Below are 20,648 nucleotides of genomic sequence, written 5' to 3'. Positions count from 1 at the left end.
TTTTTCATGTTATAATATTGCAGTTTCCTAAAAAAAATAATTTTGGTTTCTAAACTGAAATAAATAATGGCCTATATCACAGGCTGACAAATCTATATAAAAGTTTCACTTTTACAGCAGAACTACTGAAATAAGTTACAATTTTGACAATGTTGTAGACCATTGAGAGACAGTGCTATGTGTTTTTTTTTCCAGTTTTGTCTTCCTTTTAGTGTCCTCACATGATTTATTTTGAAAAAGATTCAAATATTTTACAAAAAACATAAAAAAGCATAAAATATCCTAGTTTGTTTGAGTTCATAAGAGTTCCTGCTTATAAACTCAAACTCTACTCACATATTAATGGTTTAACATCAAGTCAATTTATGTAATATTAACAGTCCAGTGAAGTGAGAACTTTGACCTTATTAAAATATATTGGATCAATTTATTTATTTTATTTATTTATTTTAAATTTTTGCTGTTTTTTTTTATTGCAAACAAACAACATATATGAACAACATAGAACATTAATAATTACACAGATACAACATCAGAGGGCTTTACAGAACATAGAACAATTATTTTACAATATCAAAATTAAATCGGTGCTCGAGGGTTGTAGTTCTTTAAGGGCAGTTATGATTTGAATGGCTTTAACATTTGAGCTGATTTTTAAAGATTCTATATAGATATTAATAGAAGATAATAAAATCTGGAAATTAGGTTTTTGTTGTAAATGTTTGGAGGTATGATAATGATATTTACCATAAATAATAAAGAGGTTAACAAGATATAATTTTTTTTTTTGACAAGTTCACATTTCTCTATCCCAAACAAAATATCCTTTTCTGTTAAAGTAATATTGAGATTTTATTGATGAAAAAAAATTGACATATCTCTCCAGAATATTTTGGTATAATTACAATCCCAAAAAAGATGAACAAGCTTTTCTTCATTATTTTTTACAAAAAGTACACATAGGGTCCAAATTCCATTTATATCTTTTGATCAAAAAGGCTTTAACAGGATAAACATTATGAATAATTTTATAAGAAATTTCTCTTACTTTATTGTTTATTAAGTATTTTTTATTCTTTTACCATCAATTTATATTCTGAAAGATTCTATTTTATCTTCGTCATCGGGCTATTTGCTGACACCAAGCGGCCAAATTAGGGACTTGCAGCTTCCTCTTAGGAAGAAACCAACGGAGAAGCACACAATATCAGTTTAAGTTTAGTTAGAAGGGTGAACAAGCATTTACTTTTTAAATGTAGGCTCATAGACATAATAAAGATATGTATGTGTGGGTCCACATGCTTGATTTTAGAATAGGGCATTAAATTAAGCCTCAGGATATTGCATTGCCGTCTCGTGTTTGGAAGATTCCTTTGGAAGTCACAATGACGTGTCGCCCTACCCGTTTAGCATCCTGCATCAGCCAATGAAAATCAAGCTTATCACATCCCTGCAGCCTATCGGTAGCTGGGGTTTATTTAAAGGTTTGGAACCGAGGGACATTTGAAATCAAACAGGCTGCGTTTAAACGACGTGTTCTCTCTCAGCTACGATTTGCGTTTAGTGTTTTGTGGATTTAGCTCTTTGGCTAGTTTTTCCTCTCTATAACACAAATTACAAAGGCTCTTATTTTATTTTGTTAGTAAAGCTTATCATATTTTAGCGTTCCTTTACGTGTTCCTTGTTTATGTAGCTCAAACAGAAGCTACCGTTAGCTGGTCGATGTAGCTGCTAAGTAGCCTGGTAGGGTTACCTGGTTTAAAGCTGTTTTTATTCTGCATAATAGCCTGTTGCGGTTGCTTTTGGAGACTGTGCAATAATACATTTAGGTAAGTAATGACGGCATGCTTCAAAGGTATTCTGTGGATTGTGTTTTCAGCGTTTGCCGCTAAGCTAGCAAGTCACGGATCACAAAGATGGCTGCTGTGCCTACTTAAATTATATAGTGGGGTTGAGGGTTATTATATAATAAAATTAAAAGCGCTAGATTCTTTAATTTGTGTTTCTAATAATTTGTTAATCAAACCATTTTGTTTTCTTAACAGATCATGGACTCTTCCGCCTCGTTCAAAGTGGTAAAGGGCACGAAACCCCAAAGGCCAGAATTAATGGTAATGCATAGCATTTCAATGATATTTAAGATGCTAAATAGGAAATATTGTATAGTAAATATTTGGCTTCATGTGAGTTGTACTAAAGGACACTGTGTTGAATCTCCAGATATAAACAATGTGGAATAATTTTACAGGTTCCTGTAATTGAAAATATAAAATCTGTTTATTTTCCTAGTAGGGGTGTGCAATGTGGGTCTTAAGTTGTTTTACTTATTATAACGACTAATGACTAGAAAACAAATACAATTTCTTCCCAGTCTTTAAATTCTTTTTTTCTTTTCAAAAGGTAACACAAAATGTCACAGCGATCATAGCTAAATCCACAAATACTGCTCTAAAAAGACCTGCGTTTTTAAATGGATTTTCTTTGGAACTCTATTGACATAAAGAAATAAAGTGATTTCATGGCTTAGTTGTTCACATTAACCACATTTAATTGTGTACTTAAGCTTATTGCTTTGAATGCAATCATTTTTGTTTTGATTGCAGTCAAACAGCAATGGACCGAAGCGGGTTCCTGTGTCTCACCATTCACAAGCCATTCAGAAGTCTGTAGTCACACCGACTCAGCATCAGCGGGTTCTGGGCATGTCGAATGGGCCGCAGCGTATCCAGCGACCCGTTAGCCAGCAGAACCCAGTACCTCATGTCTCTGTAGCTGTCAAGCACCCTCTTCCTGCTGACCAGAATGTAAACCCAGCCACTATGAAACTAACTCCAGCACCACAGCCAAAACCCGTTTCCCAGCATAACCAACCAAAGACGCATGTGCCAGCTGGCCACTCGGACTCGACCAAGCCTCCGTCGGAACCAGCAAAGCAGGAGAAGCCGCAGAGTGAGTGCATCACTGAGCTGGAGTAGGAAATGTCAGAGTTTTAAATGAATACTAAAATACTTATTTGCTGTTTTAGCCAAACCTGCAAAGGACAGTCAGGCCTCGTCATCAAAGTATGTAAAGTGTAAAATCTTAATACTTTTCATGCATTATGCAGTTTTAAAATGAGATGAGAGCTACATTCTGTTTTCAAACAGGAAACCATGGAGCCTGGAAAATTTTGACATTGGCCGTCCTTTGGGAAAGGGCAAGTTTGGCAACGTCTACCTGGCTAGAGAGCGCCAGACCAAATTCATCTTGGCCCTGAAGGTTCTCTTCAAGAAGCAGTTGGAGAAGGCTGGGGTAGAGCACCAGCTGAGGAGAGAAGTCGAGATCCAGTCTCATCTGAGGTACAATGTGCTATTAATGAAATGTCAACCAACAGGTTGATTTAAAACTGTTAATCAGAATGGTTTGTATACATTTTCACACGCTTTATTGCACAAATCAACACTTTTATCTTAAAATGCATTTCAGCTCACATTATTTTCTCTGTTTTTAAGTTGTCTGCAGAACTTTGAATTATGTTCTGAATCTATTTTTTTTTTTCTGCAGACATCCCAACATCCTTCGCCTCTATGGCTATTTCCATGATGCTTCTCGTGTGTATCTCATCCTTGAATATGCACCCAGAGGAGAGCTGTATGGCGAGCTGCAGCGCTGTGGGAGTTTCTCTGAGGACAGAACTGCAACAGTAACTGTCGCAATTTACCAGCCAGTCACCATTTTAAACATAACTCGCATATGGTCTGGTTAAAGCTCACAGATGTGACTTTTTTTTTTTTTTTTTTTTTGCTTGTGGTGTTTTTAGTACATCATGGAGCTGGCAGATGCGCTCCACTACTGTCATACCAAGAATGTGATTCACAGAGACATCAAACCAGAGAACCTGTTGCTGGGAGGTAACGGGGAACTGAAGATTGCTGATTTTGGTTGGTCTGTACACACTCCATCTTCCAGGTATGTGCATGTTGACATGTCTTAGCATGCTCTGTAGTCATTTCAGATCTGACATCCTGTTTTTCTTCCCATACAGGAGGTCCACCCTGTGTGGAACACTAGACTACCTTCCCCCAGAGATGATCGAAGGTAAAACTCATGATGAGAAGGTGGACCTGTGGAGTCTGGGGGTCCTTTGCTATGAGTTTCTTGTTGGAAAACCTCCATTTGAAGCAAAAACTCATGATGAAACCTACCGTAGGATTTCAAGGGTAAGAATTCTGATGAAGTGTTTTTTGTGTAAAATACGTGTAATTATTCAACTCCTAATTCCTAGTTTAGGATAAAGACGGTATTACAAAAATTTGAGCTTTTTGGAGCACACGGATCCAAAATAAAAATCTTTTAGGTGTACGAACCAGCTAATATGTTTTATTTTTTTTATTGATGTAGGTGGAGTACAGTTACCCTCCACATACTTCCATTGGTGCCGGAGCTAAAGACTTGGTGGCCAAGCTGTTGAAGCACAACCCCATGCAGAGGTTGCCCATTGAGGGAGTCCTCTCCCACCCTTGGGTGCTCCACTGCTCAACCAAGAAGCCCACAACTCTGAATGGTGAAGCGTCCAGTCAGTGACTGCACTCCCAACAGCTGGCTGTGCCTACACAGTTCTGCACAACATCAACATGCAGCTAATTTTTCAGTCTGCTTCGACTCAAAAGATTTTCACAATGAGGATTTTTTTTGGCTGCAGATACTTGAGCCACTTTGTCACCCTTTATCCTGAGTTTCTTCTCAATGACATTCTTTAAATATTGTAAATATTTCACTGTTTTTTAGTAATTATGAAAAATTTCTCAAGCTTTTGGGAGATGTTGTTACTTGAAATGGGAATACATTTTCTCCTATCCAATTTACATTTAGAAGCAGAAACATTTTGTTAATCAATGAGATGTTTCTTGGTTGCAGGCCTTGTAGTCTCCAGGACTTGCTCTTGCTGATCAAATTCAAGTATAGTTGTAACCAGAAGCACCCAGCGGAGGGCGCCAGACAACCACTGAAACTCAGTATGTTTTTCATTTTAAATAACATATTGGATTGTAATTGTGTCTATATGAGTTGGTTTATTTTTGAAGATAGAATTGGCAGAAGCCTTTTTCTTGTTTACAAAATGGAAATAAAAACAAATCTACATAATGAAAGGTTGTTTCATCAGAGGATTTTACAAAGTGCTTTCTAGTTTTATTGGGGTGCTGCTGAGGAGTGAGGCTAAAGCAAACTATGTTCATGGTCTTAACACATTTAACTGGTACAGGAAAACATTCCTGTTTTTCATCCGTTTTCTTTTCATGAGTGTAGCATTCTTGTGTTAAATATTTGTTGGTACAGCAGCACCGCATGCAGTCTAGAATAATTCTGCTTTAAATGGACTGATCATTTTTTGATGGAAGATGCAGTACCTCTGCAGAAAAAAAAATATTTTCCTGCAGAGGTACTGAAGGAAAATTATTAAAAACCAAAACATCTTGATGCACATTCTGAATCAGTTTCAGCTTTCAATTTATCTCTGGAGCTTTCCAATGCCAATATTCTTATTTAAGTCATTCTATTGTTGATTTGATTACTTGTACTCAAGTAATCAAATAAACTGGGAAAAGAATATTTTTGCAATTTTATTGTAGATTTTTTTTTTTTTTATATATATATATATATACACATTTAAATTTTCTTTGGCTAAGCCTGGTTGCCCTTTAGAAGCATTTATAGCTTTATTAACCTTGTCAAGCATTTTAGTACCATAAAAAGAAAAGTGCTGTCCTTTGCAGAAATGTTTTAATTCAGTTATCTTGGAGAATTTCCAAGTATGAACAGCATATTTGAGCTCATACAGGCTTTGGGTAGGCCAGTCCTAAGGTTTATTTTGTTTTTGGTCATTCATAGGTGACCTTGCTGTTGTGTGTTGGTTTACTCTCCTGTAGAACCAATATGTTTGGGTTTAAGGTTCTCTATCTGCAGGATTTACTGATTCCATCAACTATAAAAAGTTCTCCAGTTCTTAAGAAACCAAAGGAGTCAAACATAATTACCACCACTACAATGTTAATTCATGAGGCAATTTATTTTTCCCCCCAAAGGGGAATCTTAGTTTTAAAAAAGTAAAAATCTAAAAATATTTTATTTACTCAAAATTTTATTTTATCTTCATCCAATATTGAAATTTGCTTGATGCCCTGAAACATTCAAGTGTGACAAAAAAGCAAAAGCACAAGAAGTAATGGACAAACTTTTTGATTATACTACACTTTCGTGATTTGTATACTTGATTAACCACCTTTTGTGCGTTTAATCTCTCTGTCCGGTAGGTGTCTCCCTACGAAAATTTAGAGAAGTATAGGAGAACGTACACTGAAAAAATGAGAATTGAGGGGTCTTTCATTTTGCACAAACAAAATAAGTTAATACTACACAAGACAATTATGTCTCTTGTATTTACACGATTGAATAAAGAATCATTTACTTAATTATCAACAATAATGAAACTACACATTTTCTTTACGTTGGTTTAACGTAATTATATTACATTACTAAAACCATTGTAATCATGTTTTATCATCACCGGAAATGATGCAATATATCAAAAGACACTCTCAAATATGATTGGATAATAATAAGAGCGGTCTTTTTAATGTTAACCAATCAGAAGCCAAACAAGATATTTGTAAAGATATCGCGATTGCCGCCCAGTTTCTTCCGACTCCTCAGCGACAAGAACGTTTAAGACAAATCTTTAGAGGAATATCGATTAGGTAAGTGATCTAAATATATATATATTTTGTAGTTCAGAATGTTTCCACATGATTATTGTCTTGTATAATAGCTCATTGTTAAACTATCTGCATGTTCTTTGGTTTTCATTTTGCTAGCTATTCTTATTAGTATAGCTAATAGCTGTAGCTAAATACAGCAGTACAGAACAGTATGCTATAGTCCATCAAAGTTGTCCACAGAAGACGGTTGTTACCGATCATATTTTTAATTTGTGTGCTTGGGATAGATCAACGAGGTGGTTTCAATAGTTTCCAAGCAGTGAAATGCCACCAGGAGAAGTGTCCGTTACTTTATTTCCCTCATGGCTACTGTGACGATTTAGAACCGACTGGCTTCTCAATGTTCTGTTCGTATAGAAAATGCATGTTTTTTGTTCTTTCATATTAGCACTGTCAAGCAAATGAGCCACCTCTTCTGGGATTATACCCTTGTGGAAACATGATACACTAACAGAACCGATATTCGTTATTATGGTAACAATTCTGCATGTAGCGTCGCTGACAGAACGACAAAATAAGAATATGAGGGATTTTGAGTACTTCGACGGGTTTCTGGGTTATTTTCCCTTATCTGTGGTGCACTGCGCAACATTAATGATCCCCTCCATCTTCATATTTCAATTTGCTAACGTAACGGTTCGACTGCATCAGCGCCGCTGTATGGATGCCAAGGCCATCCAGCACAGTTCGCTGGGGGCGCAATGGTCCAGCCCTGTGCTGGAGCACAGTATTCGGTATGAGTAAAAATCCGAATGTTTTCCAAATTCTCAAGACTTATGCAAAGTGTCCTTTGTAAATATCTACTGATAACTGCAATATATGGTAACACATTTTTTTTTTCTTTAAAAAAAATGTATAGAAATATTCGAAAAATAGTGTGCTAGGAACATTTTTGACAGATTTATGAACCACCTGCATCGGAACAGTACTGTTTTGTGAATGTGACATGCTTATTAATGACAGGTAGAATGTTTGTCATGTAGATGTTGTTACTGTGAGCCCAACAGTCGTCTCTGGCTCGCTGTCTCTCGCCGCTCCGTAAGTGTCAGCCCCTCCAGCGGCGGCGGCGTCTGAGAGCTCACCCTTTTTTCAATAGCTTAAGGGAAGACTCAATGTAAAGTGTTTACAAATTTGGGTTGTAGAACAGATGTAAATTAATTATGGCTCCCAGATAGGAATTGCTTTTTTAATTCATTTTTGTAAGCCAAGATGATTTAGTATAAAAAAACAAATTTAAGTTTCAAATGTGCCTTCCAAACTTTAGCACCCATGAATTTTATGCTGATGGCAGATATTTGTCAGGACATTGAGTTTTGGTAATCTGGTGAAGAGCTTAGATTTTTTTTTCTTTTTTTTTATATATGTGAAGTTACCTGCTGGATTTTCAGTTATCTCACTCAAGGTTATCTTTGTGTGTTACAGGTTTAGGTGGCGCTGGTAATGTGGAGTTGTAAGGGGTGCTCAGAAAAAGTGTCAAGTAGGTCCAAGCTTTTGCATCACTACAAATTAAAACATCCACATTTTGGACGTCATTGCCACTTCCCATGTACATACCTGCATTGTCCATGCAGAGAGGTATGACCTGTCTCATACATGTTTTTTTGGATACTGTGTTAATCTAAGATGTCTAGGCACATTTACTTCACTGTTCACTTTGGCAACACGAGTGATTGTGGCCTTCTTCCAGATGTTTATAATTTGAAAATCATTCCTTTGTGCTCATTTTTTTTTCAGATAAATGCTGAGTTTAAGAGAATTACGACCATACCGCTTCATTCAAAGTTCTTCTCTCAACTGGATCTCCACTGTGACAACCTGAGGAAGCTCTTCAAAAGAAGAGGACAGCTCGGACAAAAGCTTAGACAAATTGTTGCACAAATAGATGATGTAAGTGATGTAGCCATAACACAACTAATAATATAGAAAATTACATTTTTCTTGTTTTAAATGTTGTCAACTTGGACTTTTACTCTTGCTTATTTTCATTTAAAACTTTACTTTTAACTTTATTAGTTTCTATCTCTTCACCATAAAAAACATTTGGGTAAAGTACATTATTAAACTTCATTGTGAAGCACAAGGCTTGAAAAAAATTCTAATTTTTTCATACTGAATTTCCTTCAGTGTGAAGATGTTGATGTTGCACGGGAGTGTGTCATTAAGGGAGTCTGCATATATATGGGAGAAGATCCAGCCAAGCTCATCCATAAATATGTGGTATGTATCTTAATGTGTATTTACACCTAGTGATAGATAAATCAATCTAAATATAGAAATAGATTTAGATCTGCATATAGTTGTATCTATATAGACTTAGATGTCTCTAGCTATCTAGAGATAGATCTATCTTTACATGAATAGACACATAGATCTGTCTATATCTACATGTAGGTATACTTAGAGATATCTGTAGAGAAAGGACTAGAGATATCTATCTATCTAAAACTATCTATTTCTCTAAAACTGTCGATCTATATAAATCTATCTATATATCTATTTATTTCTCTATGTTATGTTAACTATATCTATATATCAAGAACTAGATACAGCTAGGTCTAGAGAAAGAGATTAATTTGTCATTTCTTCACATAGGGTGTGGATGAAGCTAATATTGAAGAGGGTATTGGAGCCACCACCATCGGTGTTTTTCATCTTAAAGACTGTTCTTCAGCAGATGAAGACATCGGGGTCGTTCTTGAAGGTATCAAAGTGTTTTCCAATTTGGATAGTGTGCCAACAGCTGTTGCAATGCTTTTTGGACTGATATATGCAATGAACCTCGCCTACCCTGCTGACCTCCGCTACACTTTCGAGGTATTACAGAAAATACTAATGGAACTGGATGGAGGTAAACTGTCAAACAAGGCATTGTCCCTTAAAAACCACCTCTATGAGTGAATAGAGATTTTCTCATGTTTAATTTGGTAATGTTCTCATGTTCAGTTTTTGTATTTCTTGTTGTATTCTTTATTGGAGGACACAAATGTATTTTTTAATGAGGAACGCTTCACCTGAAAGACTGGGCTTCAGCAGCTTTTACGTTCCAGTATGTAGTGCTACTTATAACACTACTGCTACTTAGTGTTACAAATATGTTAAAGAAATTTGCTATAAAAGTTACATTACACTGATTTATTGTCATGCAAATTACATGTTCAGAATTGTTTTAGAAATTTGACATACTTTTCTAAATCATTTTGTCTTTCATATTAATATCTTATAGATAAAATTTTAAGATGTAGTGTTTCCCTTGTAAAAAAATGTTCTTGTTTTTACACATTTGTTTAGACTATCACTATGGTATTACATAGTAATCAGTAAGACATGTGACAGATAATTGGTGTAAAAAGTTTAGCTTTGTCTCATATTGACATAACATACTGATAGTTTTAACAAATATGTTAAAAAAAAGTCTGTAAAGCTATGTACTGCAGCATTAATTAATGTCATTTGAATACATGTTCAAAAACAGTTTGTAGAAATTTGACATACTTTTCATAATCTTGTACATCTTTTATAGAAATATGTCTCAGGTTTTCCTTCATGTTCATAAAAATTGTATTTACTAAATTTAAAAAAATGTATGTCTCTTCAATTTAAAATATGTTAAGTACAAAATGGTGAGATTTAAATTTTCTTTCAAATAAAACTAATTTGTTCAGTAGCACTCACTTTCTTTGTCTTTCTTGTCAAATATCAGTCTTTAATTTTTTACAGTAGAACAGCATATAGAGAACTTGAAAAAATTAAGTAGGATTTAAAGCTGTAACATGTGTTCCATTAACATGATAGAATTGTGTTCGCCCAACACAATTTCATTGAGTAATACTGGCAATGAAAAATAAGCTGGTGTTATTCATTACAATAGTGTTGCTGGGACATAAAAAAAGTTATTGATAATACATAATATATTTACATTATGGTAAGAGATAAAATGTTTGTAGTTTCAACTTAATATTTTCAAGTAATCTCATGTAAATAAAATATGTTGATTTGACGAGCTTTAAGTATTTGAGGGAAAGAGAGAAAATATGTCGGTTCTACTTATTTGCATTGTGTGGGACCGATGTACACAATAAAATTAAGTAAAATGAACAGCTTTTTTCTTTCAGTGTATAAAGTGAATTGACTGCTATAAATCTGGGATTTTCTGTCATTTGGGTGCGCAAACTGTAATCATACATGATTAAAAAATTAATCTTACAGTTTATATAATTAAATGCTGTTAGGACTTTATTTGCATATTTTGCGTAAGTCATTCCCCCCCTTTAGGACTTTCTGAACATTTTCATAAAAGAGGACTATGTGATCGCTCTAAATACAGAAGGAAGTACGAGTCTGTTTGTTTATATATACCTTCTTTTGCATGTGAACAGGCTCTTTAATCTGCAAGATGGAGCCCATCTGGTCGTTAGATTCGTTTGCAGTTGCCGTGATTTCCTGACATCTACAAATGAAGCCAACCGGAAATAAATGAACGGCTCGTCCAGATGTTACCCGCGTGCTCAGGAGGGAATCAACAGAGTGAATTAAAAGGAAGGCCGGATGCCCGCCCGCAGCAGAAAACTGTTCAAGCGCAAACATGCTTGCTCTTAAGTTCTCCAAAGACACGAATGTAGAGTGAAAAGACCAATTTGCGGCCCGAGTCAAAATAAACTTAGAAACTCTTTTTCAAAAATCTAATTAAAAGAAAAATATATGACTCCTACCATCACCATCATTTTCTGTGTTTTATTATAGAGGAAAAAAAATACATGTTCTGATCGTTCTCTTTTACATAAAACCACACACATTTTTACAATATAATTTCACTTATTTCTTTATTCTTTAATATTAATTTCACGATATATTATCACCACTTTTGAGATATACATTCCATCTTTTTGAAACCACAATAACACACTACACATACGGGTTTTTTAATAACATTTCCACAGGACCCATTGGATTGCACAGAATGAAAAATGTATGCACATTTTCCTCTTTGATAATCTCACTTGTATGGTTTTAATTTTTTTTAAATATATGTTTAGACATCGAAATTTTTAAAACTGGAGCATATCAAATTAATTTTCATAAACAGGCCATGTGTGGATCTAGATGCGTTATTTTTAAATTCGGTGTGCAGTTTCAGTTCGGAGCTCCCATGTTGAGAGAAAACGGGGCTGGATGGAGAGGTTTGGGGGAGGGAGGCCACTAGATGGGAAGAAGTTAAGATGGGATTTTGTTATTGCGTGTTGATAAGCTCAGAATCAAAAATGAGGAGTCTTGTGGAGGGGAAAGGCCTGTCAAAGCATCAACACGTCCACGCCACTGAACCAGAACACTTAACTTTTATTTGTATCTATGTCCCATTTCTGTAGCCTGTATCATACATTCAATGCATAGTTTGTACAGTTGCTCTCTTCTATTTGATGTTTTAACACCGCCAGCTTTTATTATCAGGGATATTCAGATTTTTTTTATTAATTGAAAAAACAAAAAACGTTGTTCGGCTTTGATGCAGATCATTATATATATATATATATATATATATATATATATATATATATATATATATATATATATATATATATATATATATATATATATATATAACGGGCTTGTTTTGGGCTTTAACACCAGTGTCAGCCCCTGCAGTCACGTTGCAGTTTAAACTAAACTTAATTATTTTTCTTTCTTTCTCCAAGCCTCTCAAACGCGCTCGTTGCGACCTCATGTGGGGAAGAAGCACCGCAAGAGCGACACGAGCGTCTGCCCTCTTTTTGCAACTTTTCTTAAGGTCATTGTTGTAAACGTTCACTTCACTGGAAAATATGTCTGTGTTTCCTTTGTTCGCATATGTATACAACACGTATCGACTGGGCGGACGCGTTAGACTCCCTCGCTGCTGTTAGATTTGTGTGTGTAAAATACATGAGAGATTGTGCGCAAATGTGTGTGTGCTCAGTGCGCGCATTTACGCATGAATCAAGCAGAGGGGGAAGGAGCGCACGCCGCTTAGTGTTTGTGTGTTTTTAATGTTTTCACTAAATGGAAATTTGCAGTTAACGAGTACAAGTGCATCTCAATAAACTAAAATATAACCGAAAAAGCAATTTAATTCAGCAAAATAAAAGCGAAACATATTTTATAGATTCGTTACAGGCGATGAGACGTCGCTGTTTCAAGCGTCTATTGCGTCTATAAGGAATACAGTAAATGAAAACCTCACATTCAGTTTCTGGGAAAGTTGGAATATTACATAGGACCAGAGGGAAAAGGGATTTTAAACCACAAATATTCTCAAAGGCATTTAGCTCAGGAGAGTTAGCAGGCCAGTCAAGCATAGTGACACAATGGTCAATATAGTGAAGCATGAGATTACCTAAGCTTTCCTGTTAGAAGGTCCTATTCTGGACTTGATAAAACACAACACCAGCAGATGACAAGAATCCTCAAATCTGGATGTGAAAAATTTTCCTCTGGACTTCAGACAACTTGGATTCGGAGCTTGTAAACTAGTCTTCCACAGTCTTGGGCTTGGATTGATTTCTAAATTAAATTGAAAATTAACTTTTATTTCTGGCAAGAGAACTTTGAATCACTTAGACCAGTTGCTTTTATTCTTACCTTAATCAAGACATTTCTGACATTGACTCCAGCTGTGATCCATGCCCTGGATAGTTTTGTGTGTGATGCCTCTGACTTTAACTGCAGTCCACCTAGATTCTGACTCATCCAGGAGATGACCATTTAAAGTGCTCAAGCAACTGGATATTTTCTCTAATTCTTTTCTTTCTTCCACAGTTTTTCCTTCCACTCAACTTCCACCTTTCCACCTTTCAACCAGCTTCTTTAGTAGTTAACTTTTTCTGGGTTGCTCTTCTTGCTCAGGGTGCCAGTGACTGTCTGATGAATAGTTTTCACGTTTTCACCCTTGACTTGAAAACTGCTGTGGTGATAATAGCACATATTTTTATCAAAATTGATCTTTTTATTGGTCTTTGGAATATTTTTCTTCTTAAAGTAACTGAATTTGGGGTTTTCATTTTGTATAGGCAAAATGACTAGAAAACAAATTTGGAAAATGTGCCACTGTATGCAATGAATAGCTATATATGAGTTTCACTTTTTAAACTGAATTAGTAAAATAAATTTGCTTTATGATTCTATTCTAATTTATTGGGATGCATCCAATGACTCGTCTCTATTCTTCTATGTTATATTTGAAAGCCTCTATGAGCCCCTCTATGGAGTGGATGAAACCGGATATGCTGCATATACCGCCTATTACAAAGATGGAGACGTCAAAGAACACCTGGTGCCACTGAAGCTTTCTCCATAAGAGCTTGAGGTGGAAGATGCTGGGAAGCAGAAAGCAGAGCCCGGCGCCCGTCAGGCTGCCGGTGAGGCCCATGAGCAGGGCGAAGTGCGGCACATAGATCGCCATGAGCAAGGTGAACACCACTAGTATACATCGGAGAGTCAGTCCCCAGGACTTTAGGCGTCCATCGCCTCCGTAGCAGTCCGGAAAGAAGGCGCGGCCCCCGTCCTGGAAGAAGGTTTTCTCCAACACCTCCACGGCGGCGAAAAAGGGCAGCGGGTAGGACAGCAAAGCTTTGGCCACCAGGAAGAGGTTGACCACGGCTCGGATAGTTGGTGGCAGGTTGTCTGTGATCACCTCCTTGGTTTCGTCCGCCCAGGTCAGGTAGGCCACCAGGGCGAACAGCCCCTTGAGGATACAGGCAGCGATGTGAGTCCATTTCATCATGCAGTGGAACTCGCTGGGTTTATGCATGTTCCCCTCCAGGGACGGCAGGAAGATCTGCGAGGTGTAGCTGAACACGATAATCCCAATGGAGATGGGGAACTTCTTGACATCGATGTAAAACTTGACCTTGTCCCAGGCCCAGTCCCTCGCCCTGGATAGGCAGTAGGCGATCACCAGGACGTTGATGACGAAATGCGCCATCGTGCACAACAAGCTGAACTTGGAGACGGCTTTCAGGTTCTTGAGGAAGGCGCAGGGGAGCAGAGCGACGGTAGCGATGATGGCCCAAGACTTCTGGGAGATGGGCGTGTTGGGGAAGCTGTTGTACATGAGATTCCCGCTGACGACCACGTACAGAATACAAGTCATCACCAGCTCTATGATCTGAGCTACATTCACGACGTGACCGCCCAGCGTTGGGAACCTGGGCGCGCAGCAGGCGTTGGCAATGTCCACATAGGAGTCCCTCACACGGACGAGCTGCCCGTCTTCGTCCTCCTCGTACAGGCAGGCGATGAGGATTTTCCCCGTGTAGCAGCACACCACGGCGGCGAAAATAATGAGAAAGAGTCCGAGGTATCCTCCATGCAGGATGGCGTAGGGCAAGCCCAGAACGAACATCCCCTGGGAACAGAAAGTACAAAAACATTGTCTGGTGTCGTCAGGTTGTACAGAGCGGACCCTCAGAGGCGCATCCAGAAAGTTTGGCTGTGGTGAACAGATGGGGGCAGTTATATAGTTTTGGGGTGGCCACACCAAAACCAAACGTAACACGAGGACTTCCGGAGTTTTTTGTTGGTGCTTAGCTAAGGTGGACAAACAAACAAATAAATAGATAAAAATATATTCTGATGCTAAAGTTTTTATTTTTAAATGGCATGCAGTCTGTAAATAATCACTTTTAAATACCTGTATACAAACTAAATTAGCTGATTTTGTCATGTTGGCCATCATACCATGATGCCACTAATTTTTTATTTTTTATGTTAAGTGATTCCTGCATTATTAAAAGACAGTATCAGGAATACATTACAGACATTCAAGAAGTGGAGCTAAAGACAAATACAACATATTTTTATAAATTACAGAAATAAACAATTGAATTGCAACTTATTGAACTTTGTATTTTCTTCTCTTAAATTTTCCAAAGTCATTAATATTAGTCAGGAAGTGACATCACTGCCATTCTATTAAGGGCTCCAGTAGAGAGACCCTCAAGACCGCTTGAATACTTGCAGAGAATATAAATCTCAAAACTTTGGATTTGTAGTTTCATCATCTCTACATTTAAGAGGCCAAAGGACAAACATTGATAAGACTATACACTCATTTATTTGTAATGTTTATCTCTTCTTTGAATGTCTGCCAGCTGATTTTTGCTACTTCAAAGTATAAGCTGAATGACTACGTTGTTTAAAGAAATTATATGGAAGATCAAAATCCATCCATCCATCCATTTTCTAATCACCCTTTGTCCCTAATGGGGTCGGGAGGGTTGTTGGTGCCTATCCCCAGCTAACGTTCCGGGCGAGAGGCGGGGTTCACCCTGGACAGGTCGCCAGTCTGTCGTAGGGCAACACAGAGACATACAGGACAAACAACCATTCACACACACACTCACACCTAGGGAGAATTTAGAGAGCCCAATTAACCTGACAGTCATGTTTTTAGACTGTGGGAGGAAGCCGGAGAACCCGGAGAGAACCCACTCATGCACAGGGAGAACATGCAAACTCCATGCAGAAAGACCCCCGGCCGGGAATCAAATCCAGGACCTTCTTGCTGCAAGGCAATAGCTCTACCAACTGCGCCACTGTGCAGCCCGAAGATCAAGATTGTTTAAATTTTTTTTAGTGAAATATAAATTTCAAGTTCTACATAATACTCTTTTAGATGTGTTTAGTGTCTGCTGTGCCATCTCAAGATTATCATCAGCCCGTCTGGACCCCATTCATAACTTTGTGGATGTACCTCTGCTGTAAAAAAAAGGGGAAGGTTTCTAATTCATAATTGTATTTTAAAGTTTATAAATATATATATATTTCTTTTGCTGCGTTGAAGAGCAATACATTAAACAAATAAACATCTCTATAAATATCCTTATTCTTCTTATTAATATAACAACATGAAGTTGCAGAAACGAGAGTCAAGCAAAAACATATTAAGTGATAAAGTTAATTTAATAGTTGTTTACTGTGGATTTCCACGAGACAATATTTAGAGGTGCTGTGGTGGTTGGTGGGCAACGGGGCTAACTGGCCTAATTAAAGCATCTCTTAGGGCCCCATGCTATCTTAGGCCGGCCCTGTCCTCTTGCAGCATGTTTATGTGCGGCTGCACAGCGTGACTACACATAAGTTGTCATGTTTTTCATGTTGTGGGTATTCCACATGGCTTTGAGCGCATCCGCCCGCCTCTGACGTCATCACAGACTGGAGGAGACACACTCTGACGTCAGTCCATGACCACAGCATAAAAAGGAACTGCGTGGATGGAGGAATTTTTGTCGCATAGCCCCCTATGCAGTGCGCACTCACGAGTCTCTACTCCTAATTTCTGCAGCTTTTTGTCTCTCAGTGAGACGTGTTTTTTTTTTTTTTTTTTTTAAAGAATTTATTTTATTCAATAAAACTGTGATTCTCCTTGTAGAATTCCCCCGTCCACACACACTTTTTTTTGTTAAGTTTTAAATGCTGTAATAGCTCCTTACTTTTGATTTCCAACAGGACAATATATTTGTTTTGGTATATAAAAAAGAAAGACTTGAACCTCTTTGCCTTATTGGTCTACAGAATTATCAGGATCGTACATCATACAGATAAAATTACTACAGACAAAGAATGTGTGTTGAGGGGAGGGGAGGGTTAACGGTGCTAGGACATCATATACCTTTCACTTTTATTAATGGATGAGCCGATTCTAAATCAATGCCCTCCTCTGATAATAATTAAAATGCCACAATCAATAAAAATCACCAATTTATTAAACTAATAAATTATTTTTCGTTTTCTTTTTCTCTTTATTTCCTTTCAAGTGTGCATTATTCTCATATTTCACAGCCCCACCACTGGCGGTTTAACCAATTAGAACCAAGTCTTTACCTGGATTGCGTTCGTGACGTTCCAGCCCGCTTCCCAGGCGGTGATTTTTGGTTTAACTTCGGACAACTCGTTGTTCGAGCCCCCGTCCTTGGAGGCAGAGTGCGGCGGACCGGTGCCGTCTCTCTGGTAGTGGCTGTCCCCCTCCAGCCCTCCGTCTTCTCCGCCACCCTCTCCTCCGATCTCGTCGGAGGACAGAATGTCCATCTGCATGCCCTGACGGTGGTCGTAATCCAGGTCGTCGCAGGCGACAAAGCCCAGAGCCTCCTCGTCCGTGGCGGCCTGGAAGCCCATCCTGGCGAACATCCCGCTCACCTTTGCCGTGGATTTGTTGGACACAGCCGTGGCTGCGTTTGACAGTTTATTAGAAATCTTGCCTCTTATTAATGTCGCCATTTTTCCTCCTCTGCTGACCCTAAACTGTCCACTGACTAATTAGATGTTTTTTTCTTCCTTTTACCCCCCACTCAATGAAAAATGAGGCTACTGTGTTCTGCAGCTCCTTAATCTCAGCATGAGATAAAGCCAAAGGGAAAAGCGCAAGTTTGGCTTCAAGACACGACGGTTTTCAGTTGCTATCTCCACTTCTTGTTGTGTGTGCGGCTGATGCTCTTGACTATCCCCAGGTTCATGTCACCTTCAGACGTCGCTGCTCCGTTTCTGCATCCTGGTGCTGCGATCTGACGCTCGACGAGTGTAAGCGCACCTTTTCAGTCTCCGAGGCGCTGTGCGCAAAAGCTTTACGCACGACCAAAAAAAAACGAAAAAGAAAAAGAAAAAAAAGTCAAGCCACAGGTTCCTGCAGGGACTGTGCTGCGGGTTCTTTATTTTAGGGGGTAGCTATAAGGTGGCAGGCAGCTTTCCCCAGGAGTTCAGGTGCCTCTACTGATGCCAATGCGGTACCGTGGAGCCCGGGGAGGGGGAGGCAGGGACGAGACACGTGTCCTCATCCGCCTGCCAATGCAAAGCACGTCTCCAGCCCTCCCAGTGCCCCACCAGGAGAAAACGGGAGAGATTTGCTGCATTTCTAGGGGAGGTGCTTGCTGCACCCCGACCAGCTCTCCCCAACCTAGAATCTATTATGCCTCATCCTAACATCCAATGGCATTCCGAGGGCCTCAAATCTTGCATAACTTTACGACTATAAAGGAGGGTAGGAATGTGAAGAAACCCGACTCTTTGGAGCAGAAAATATTACACAGAAATCTAGAAGCTTTTCAATTTTAAAACTGCAAAATTGTCCAAATTTATCTTCAGCGAAGAGGACAGAGAAGCATCAATGGGATTATTCTGGACCGCGTTGATCGACGTTAGGTTTGTTGATGCTCGAAGTGGAATTCTCTTTGTTTTTGGTGAAATTTCAGGGAGAAAAAAAAATATCAAAATGACAGTTTCAGTTTGAAAGAATAATATTTTTAATGAATGGAAACTTTGTCCTCTTTCGTTTCAAGGCGCATGCAATTCTGAAGTATCCGCAAAAAATGTTCCAGCTTCGGAGGAACAAACCCCAACCACCATGTTGCTTTGACAATTTGAGTTGAGAAATGAAAAATTTCCTCCTGGTTCGAGATAGATTTGCCTTTTCTCTGTCTCTCTCTATCTTTTAGAATCATTACTTATTTGTTTATTTAAAAAAAAAATCTCCTTCCAAAAAGGCAATTTCCCTGTTCTTAATGCAAAACTAAAATAATAATAATAAAAAATGGTTTCTTTCTCAATTTAAAAGATATGACAAAGCAGTCTCGTAATTCCATTCATTGGAATATGCATTCATGGAGCTGCTGTGTAACACAGACCCACATTCCTGTAATCATTTTGCAGGCGGTGCCTTGTCAGTAGTACTTTGTGTTCTCTGTATCCTCAGACTGCCTTCAGGCTGCAGACTCACAGAGTCTCACCAGGACACCAAGCTGCGGCCTATTCGACTCGATGCGCCACTTCAGCCTGTAGTAACACAGACTAACATGCATCTGCTACAACCTTGCTGCTCTTTATACTTGGTAAAAATAACAAAGTGTCATATTTAAATCTCCGATTTTGGCATAAAATACAAGTCTGAGTAAAATATTTTTTTAAGCCTTTTTAAATTGTTCCTTCCTGTTAGATCAAAGCAAACAGTGCAATCTAACAATATGTTTTGATATATTGGTCTTCAGTTAAATAAATATGAAACTTCTCGACGAAAATGTTGCTTTAAGTTCAACATAATTCAATATTTTAAGGATAGAATAAACGCACAAAAGCCAAACTACACCTCCGACGCATCCAGGCTACCGGGGCAGCATTATCAGGCCTGTGTATCACCAGTAAAACCCTACAAATACAAGGCCAATAAATCGCTCGCTCTGCTTTGTCTGTCCTGTCCTTTGTGTGTGCGAACGTGTGTGTGTTTTTCAGCTACGTGGGAACGAAAATGGCTGAAGCTTTGAATGAAAGAGTTAATGACGGAGCTGTTATCAGCGGGCTGCAGACCTGCTCAGATCTGCGCTCTGAGCTGTCTGATGGAGTGCGCTGCAGGATGAAAAGAGCAGCTCTGACACCACCAGCCCGCAGGTCGCAGCGGCTTCCCAGCACCCACTGTAGTAGTAGTAGTAGTAGTAGTAGTAGTAGTAGTAGTAGTAGTAGTAGTAGTAGTAGTAGTAGTAGTAGTAGTAGTAATAATAATAATAATAATAATAATAATAATAATAATAATAATAATAATAATAATAATAATAATAATAGCAGATTTTTGTGAAAATACACAAATTTACGACCGTAGACATTTCAGATTGTGCAGAGGTGATGCACATTGCCAAAACTTGTAAACGGTGCAAGGAATAAATGCTTCCTGCAGTTCATCACCCACGCCGGGTGTCACCGAAGGGTCAGGGTGCCAAGTCCCGGGAGGATCCATCCATGTCAGCATAAATATGACCAATCATAGCCCCTTATCGCTACTGCCAGGGAGGTTTTGTGTTTGACCCACATGTCCGGTGGTGATACAGACGGGAATCCGGAATACTATATTGTGTACAGGATTTGTGGTCAAATCTATTTTCT

The 20,648-nt window shown here is 38.2% G+C and overlaps 3 protein-coding genes across 4 annotated transcripts; 2 read left to right on the top strand and 1 right to left on the bottom strand.

Annotated features, from left to right (window-relative positions):
- The first annotated feature begins 1,473 nt into the window (after positions 1 to 1,473).
- On the top strand, positions 1,474 to 11,470 carry aurka (aurora kinase A). Of its 2 annotated transcripts, XR_006371096.1 has the most exons (11): positions 1,474 to 1,829; positions 2,046 to 2,111; positions 2,604 to 2,949; positions 3,026 to 3,062; positions 3,147 to 3,338; positions 3,544 to 3,682; positions 3,800 to 3,948; positions 4,025 to 4,199; positions 4,381 to 4,543; positions 4,897 to 4,994; positions 11,132 to 11,470. XR_006371096.1 is itself a non-coding variant. In XM_044121977.1 (10 exons), the coding sequence occupies exons 2-10, from the start codon at positions 2,049 to 2,051 to the stop codon at positions 4,926 to 4,928; spliced, it is 1,296 nt and encodes a 431-aa protein (XP_043977912.1). In that variant the 5' UTR covers positions 1,474 to 1,829; positions 2,046 to 2,048; the 3' UTR covers positions 4,929 to 5,129. The 2 variants fall into 2 exon arrangements, 1 of the variants encoding a protein (XP_043977912.1); XM_044121977.1 differs by lacking the exon at positions 11,132 to 11,470 and having other exon boundaries at positions 4,897 to 5,129.
- Positions 8,134 to 10,515, top strand: LOC122833966. Its single transcript, XM_044121978.1, has 4 exons — positions 8,134 to 8,330; positions 8,490 to 8,642; positions 8,880 to 8,972; positions 9,348 to 10,515. The coding sequence occupies exons 1-4, from the start codon at positions 8,196 to 8,198 to the stop codon at positions 9,651 to 9,653; spliced, it is 687 nt and encodes a 228-aa protein (XP_043977913.1). The 5' UTR covers positions 8,134 to 8,195; the 3' UTR covers positions 9,654 to 10,515.
- An 871-nt stretch (positions 11,471 to 12,341) lies between the features above and the next one.
- Positions 12,342 to 18,585, bottom strand: slc32a1 (solute carrier family 32 member 1). The gene is made up of 2 exons (XM_044121976.1): positions 17,610 to 18,585; positions 12,342 to 15,132 (listed from the first exon to the last, which is right to left on the bottom strand). The coding sequence occupies exons 1-2, from the start codon at positions 18,000 to 18,002 to the stop codon at positions 13,945 to 13,947; spliced, it is 1,581 nt and encodes a 526-aa protein (XP_043977911.1). The 5' UTR covers positions 18,003 to 18,585; the 3' UTR covers positions 12,342 to 13,944.
- Between the last annotated feature and the right edge of the window lie 2,063 nt (positions 18,586 to 20,648).

The sequence above is a fragment of the Gambusia affinis genome, linkage group LG07 (assembly GCF_019740435.1).
Source record: "Gambusia affinis linkage group LG07, SWU_Gaff_1.0, whole genome shotgun sequence".
Lineage (NCBI taxonomy): Eukaryota > Metazoa > Chordata > Actinopteri > Cyprinodontiformes > Poeciliidae > Gambusia > Gambusia affinis.
The sequence above is the reverse complement of the archived record's forward strand: the minus strand, read 5'-3'. Positions and strand labels throughout refer to the sequence as shown.

Bases quoted from the DNA above. Each gene is read 5' to 3' on its own strand.
- slc32a1 (XM_044121976.1), bottom strand. From the start codon at position 18,002: ATGGCGACATTAATAAGAGGCAAGATTTCTAATAAACTGTCAAACGCA. The intron at 15,133-17,609 runs GTAAAGACTTGG...TTCTGTTCCCAG, and splicing joins ACGTCACGAACGCAATCCAG to GGGATGTTCGTTCTGGGCTT.
- aurka (XM_044121977.1), top strand. From the start codon at position 2,049: ATGGACTCTTCCGCCTCGTTCAAAGTGGTAAAGGGCACGAAACCCCAA. The intron at 3,949-4,024 runs GTATGTGCATGT...CTTCCCATACAG, and splicing joins GTACACACTCCATCTTCCAG to GAGGTCCACCCTGTGTGGAA. The intron at 4,544-4,896 runs GTGAAGCGTCCA...TCTTGGTTGCAG, and splicing joins GAAGCCCACAACTCTGAATG to GCCTTGTAGTCTCCAGGACT.
- LOC122833966 (XM_044121978.1), top strand. From the start codon at position 8,196: ATGTGGAGTTGTAAGGGGTGCTCAGAAAAAGTGTCAAGTAGGTCCAAG. The intron at 8,643-8,879 runs GTAAGTGATGTA...AATTTCCTTCAG, and splicing joins TTGTTGCACAAATAGATGAT to TGTGAAGATGTTGATGTTGC. The intron at 8,973-9,347 runs GTATGTATCTTA...TTCTTCACATAG, and splicing joins AGCTCATCCATAAATATGTG to GGTGTGGATGAAGCTAATAT.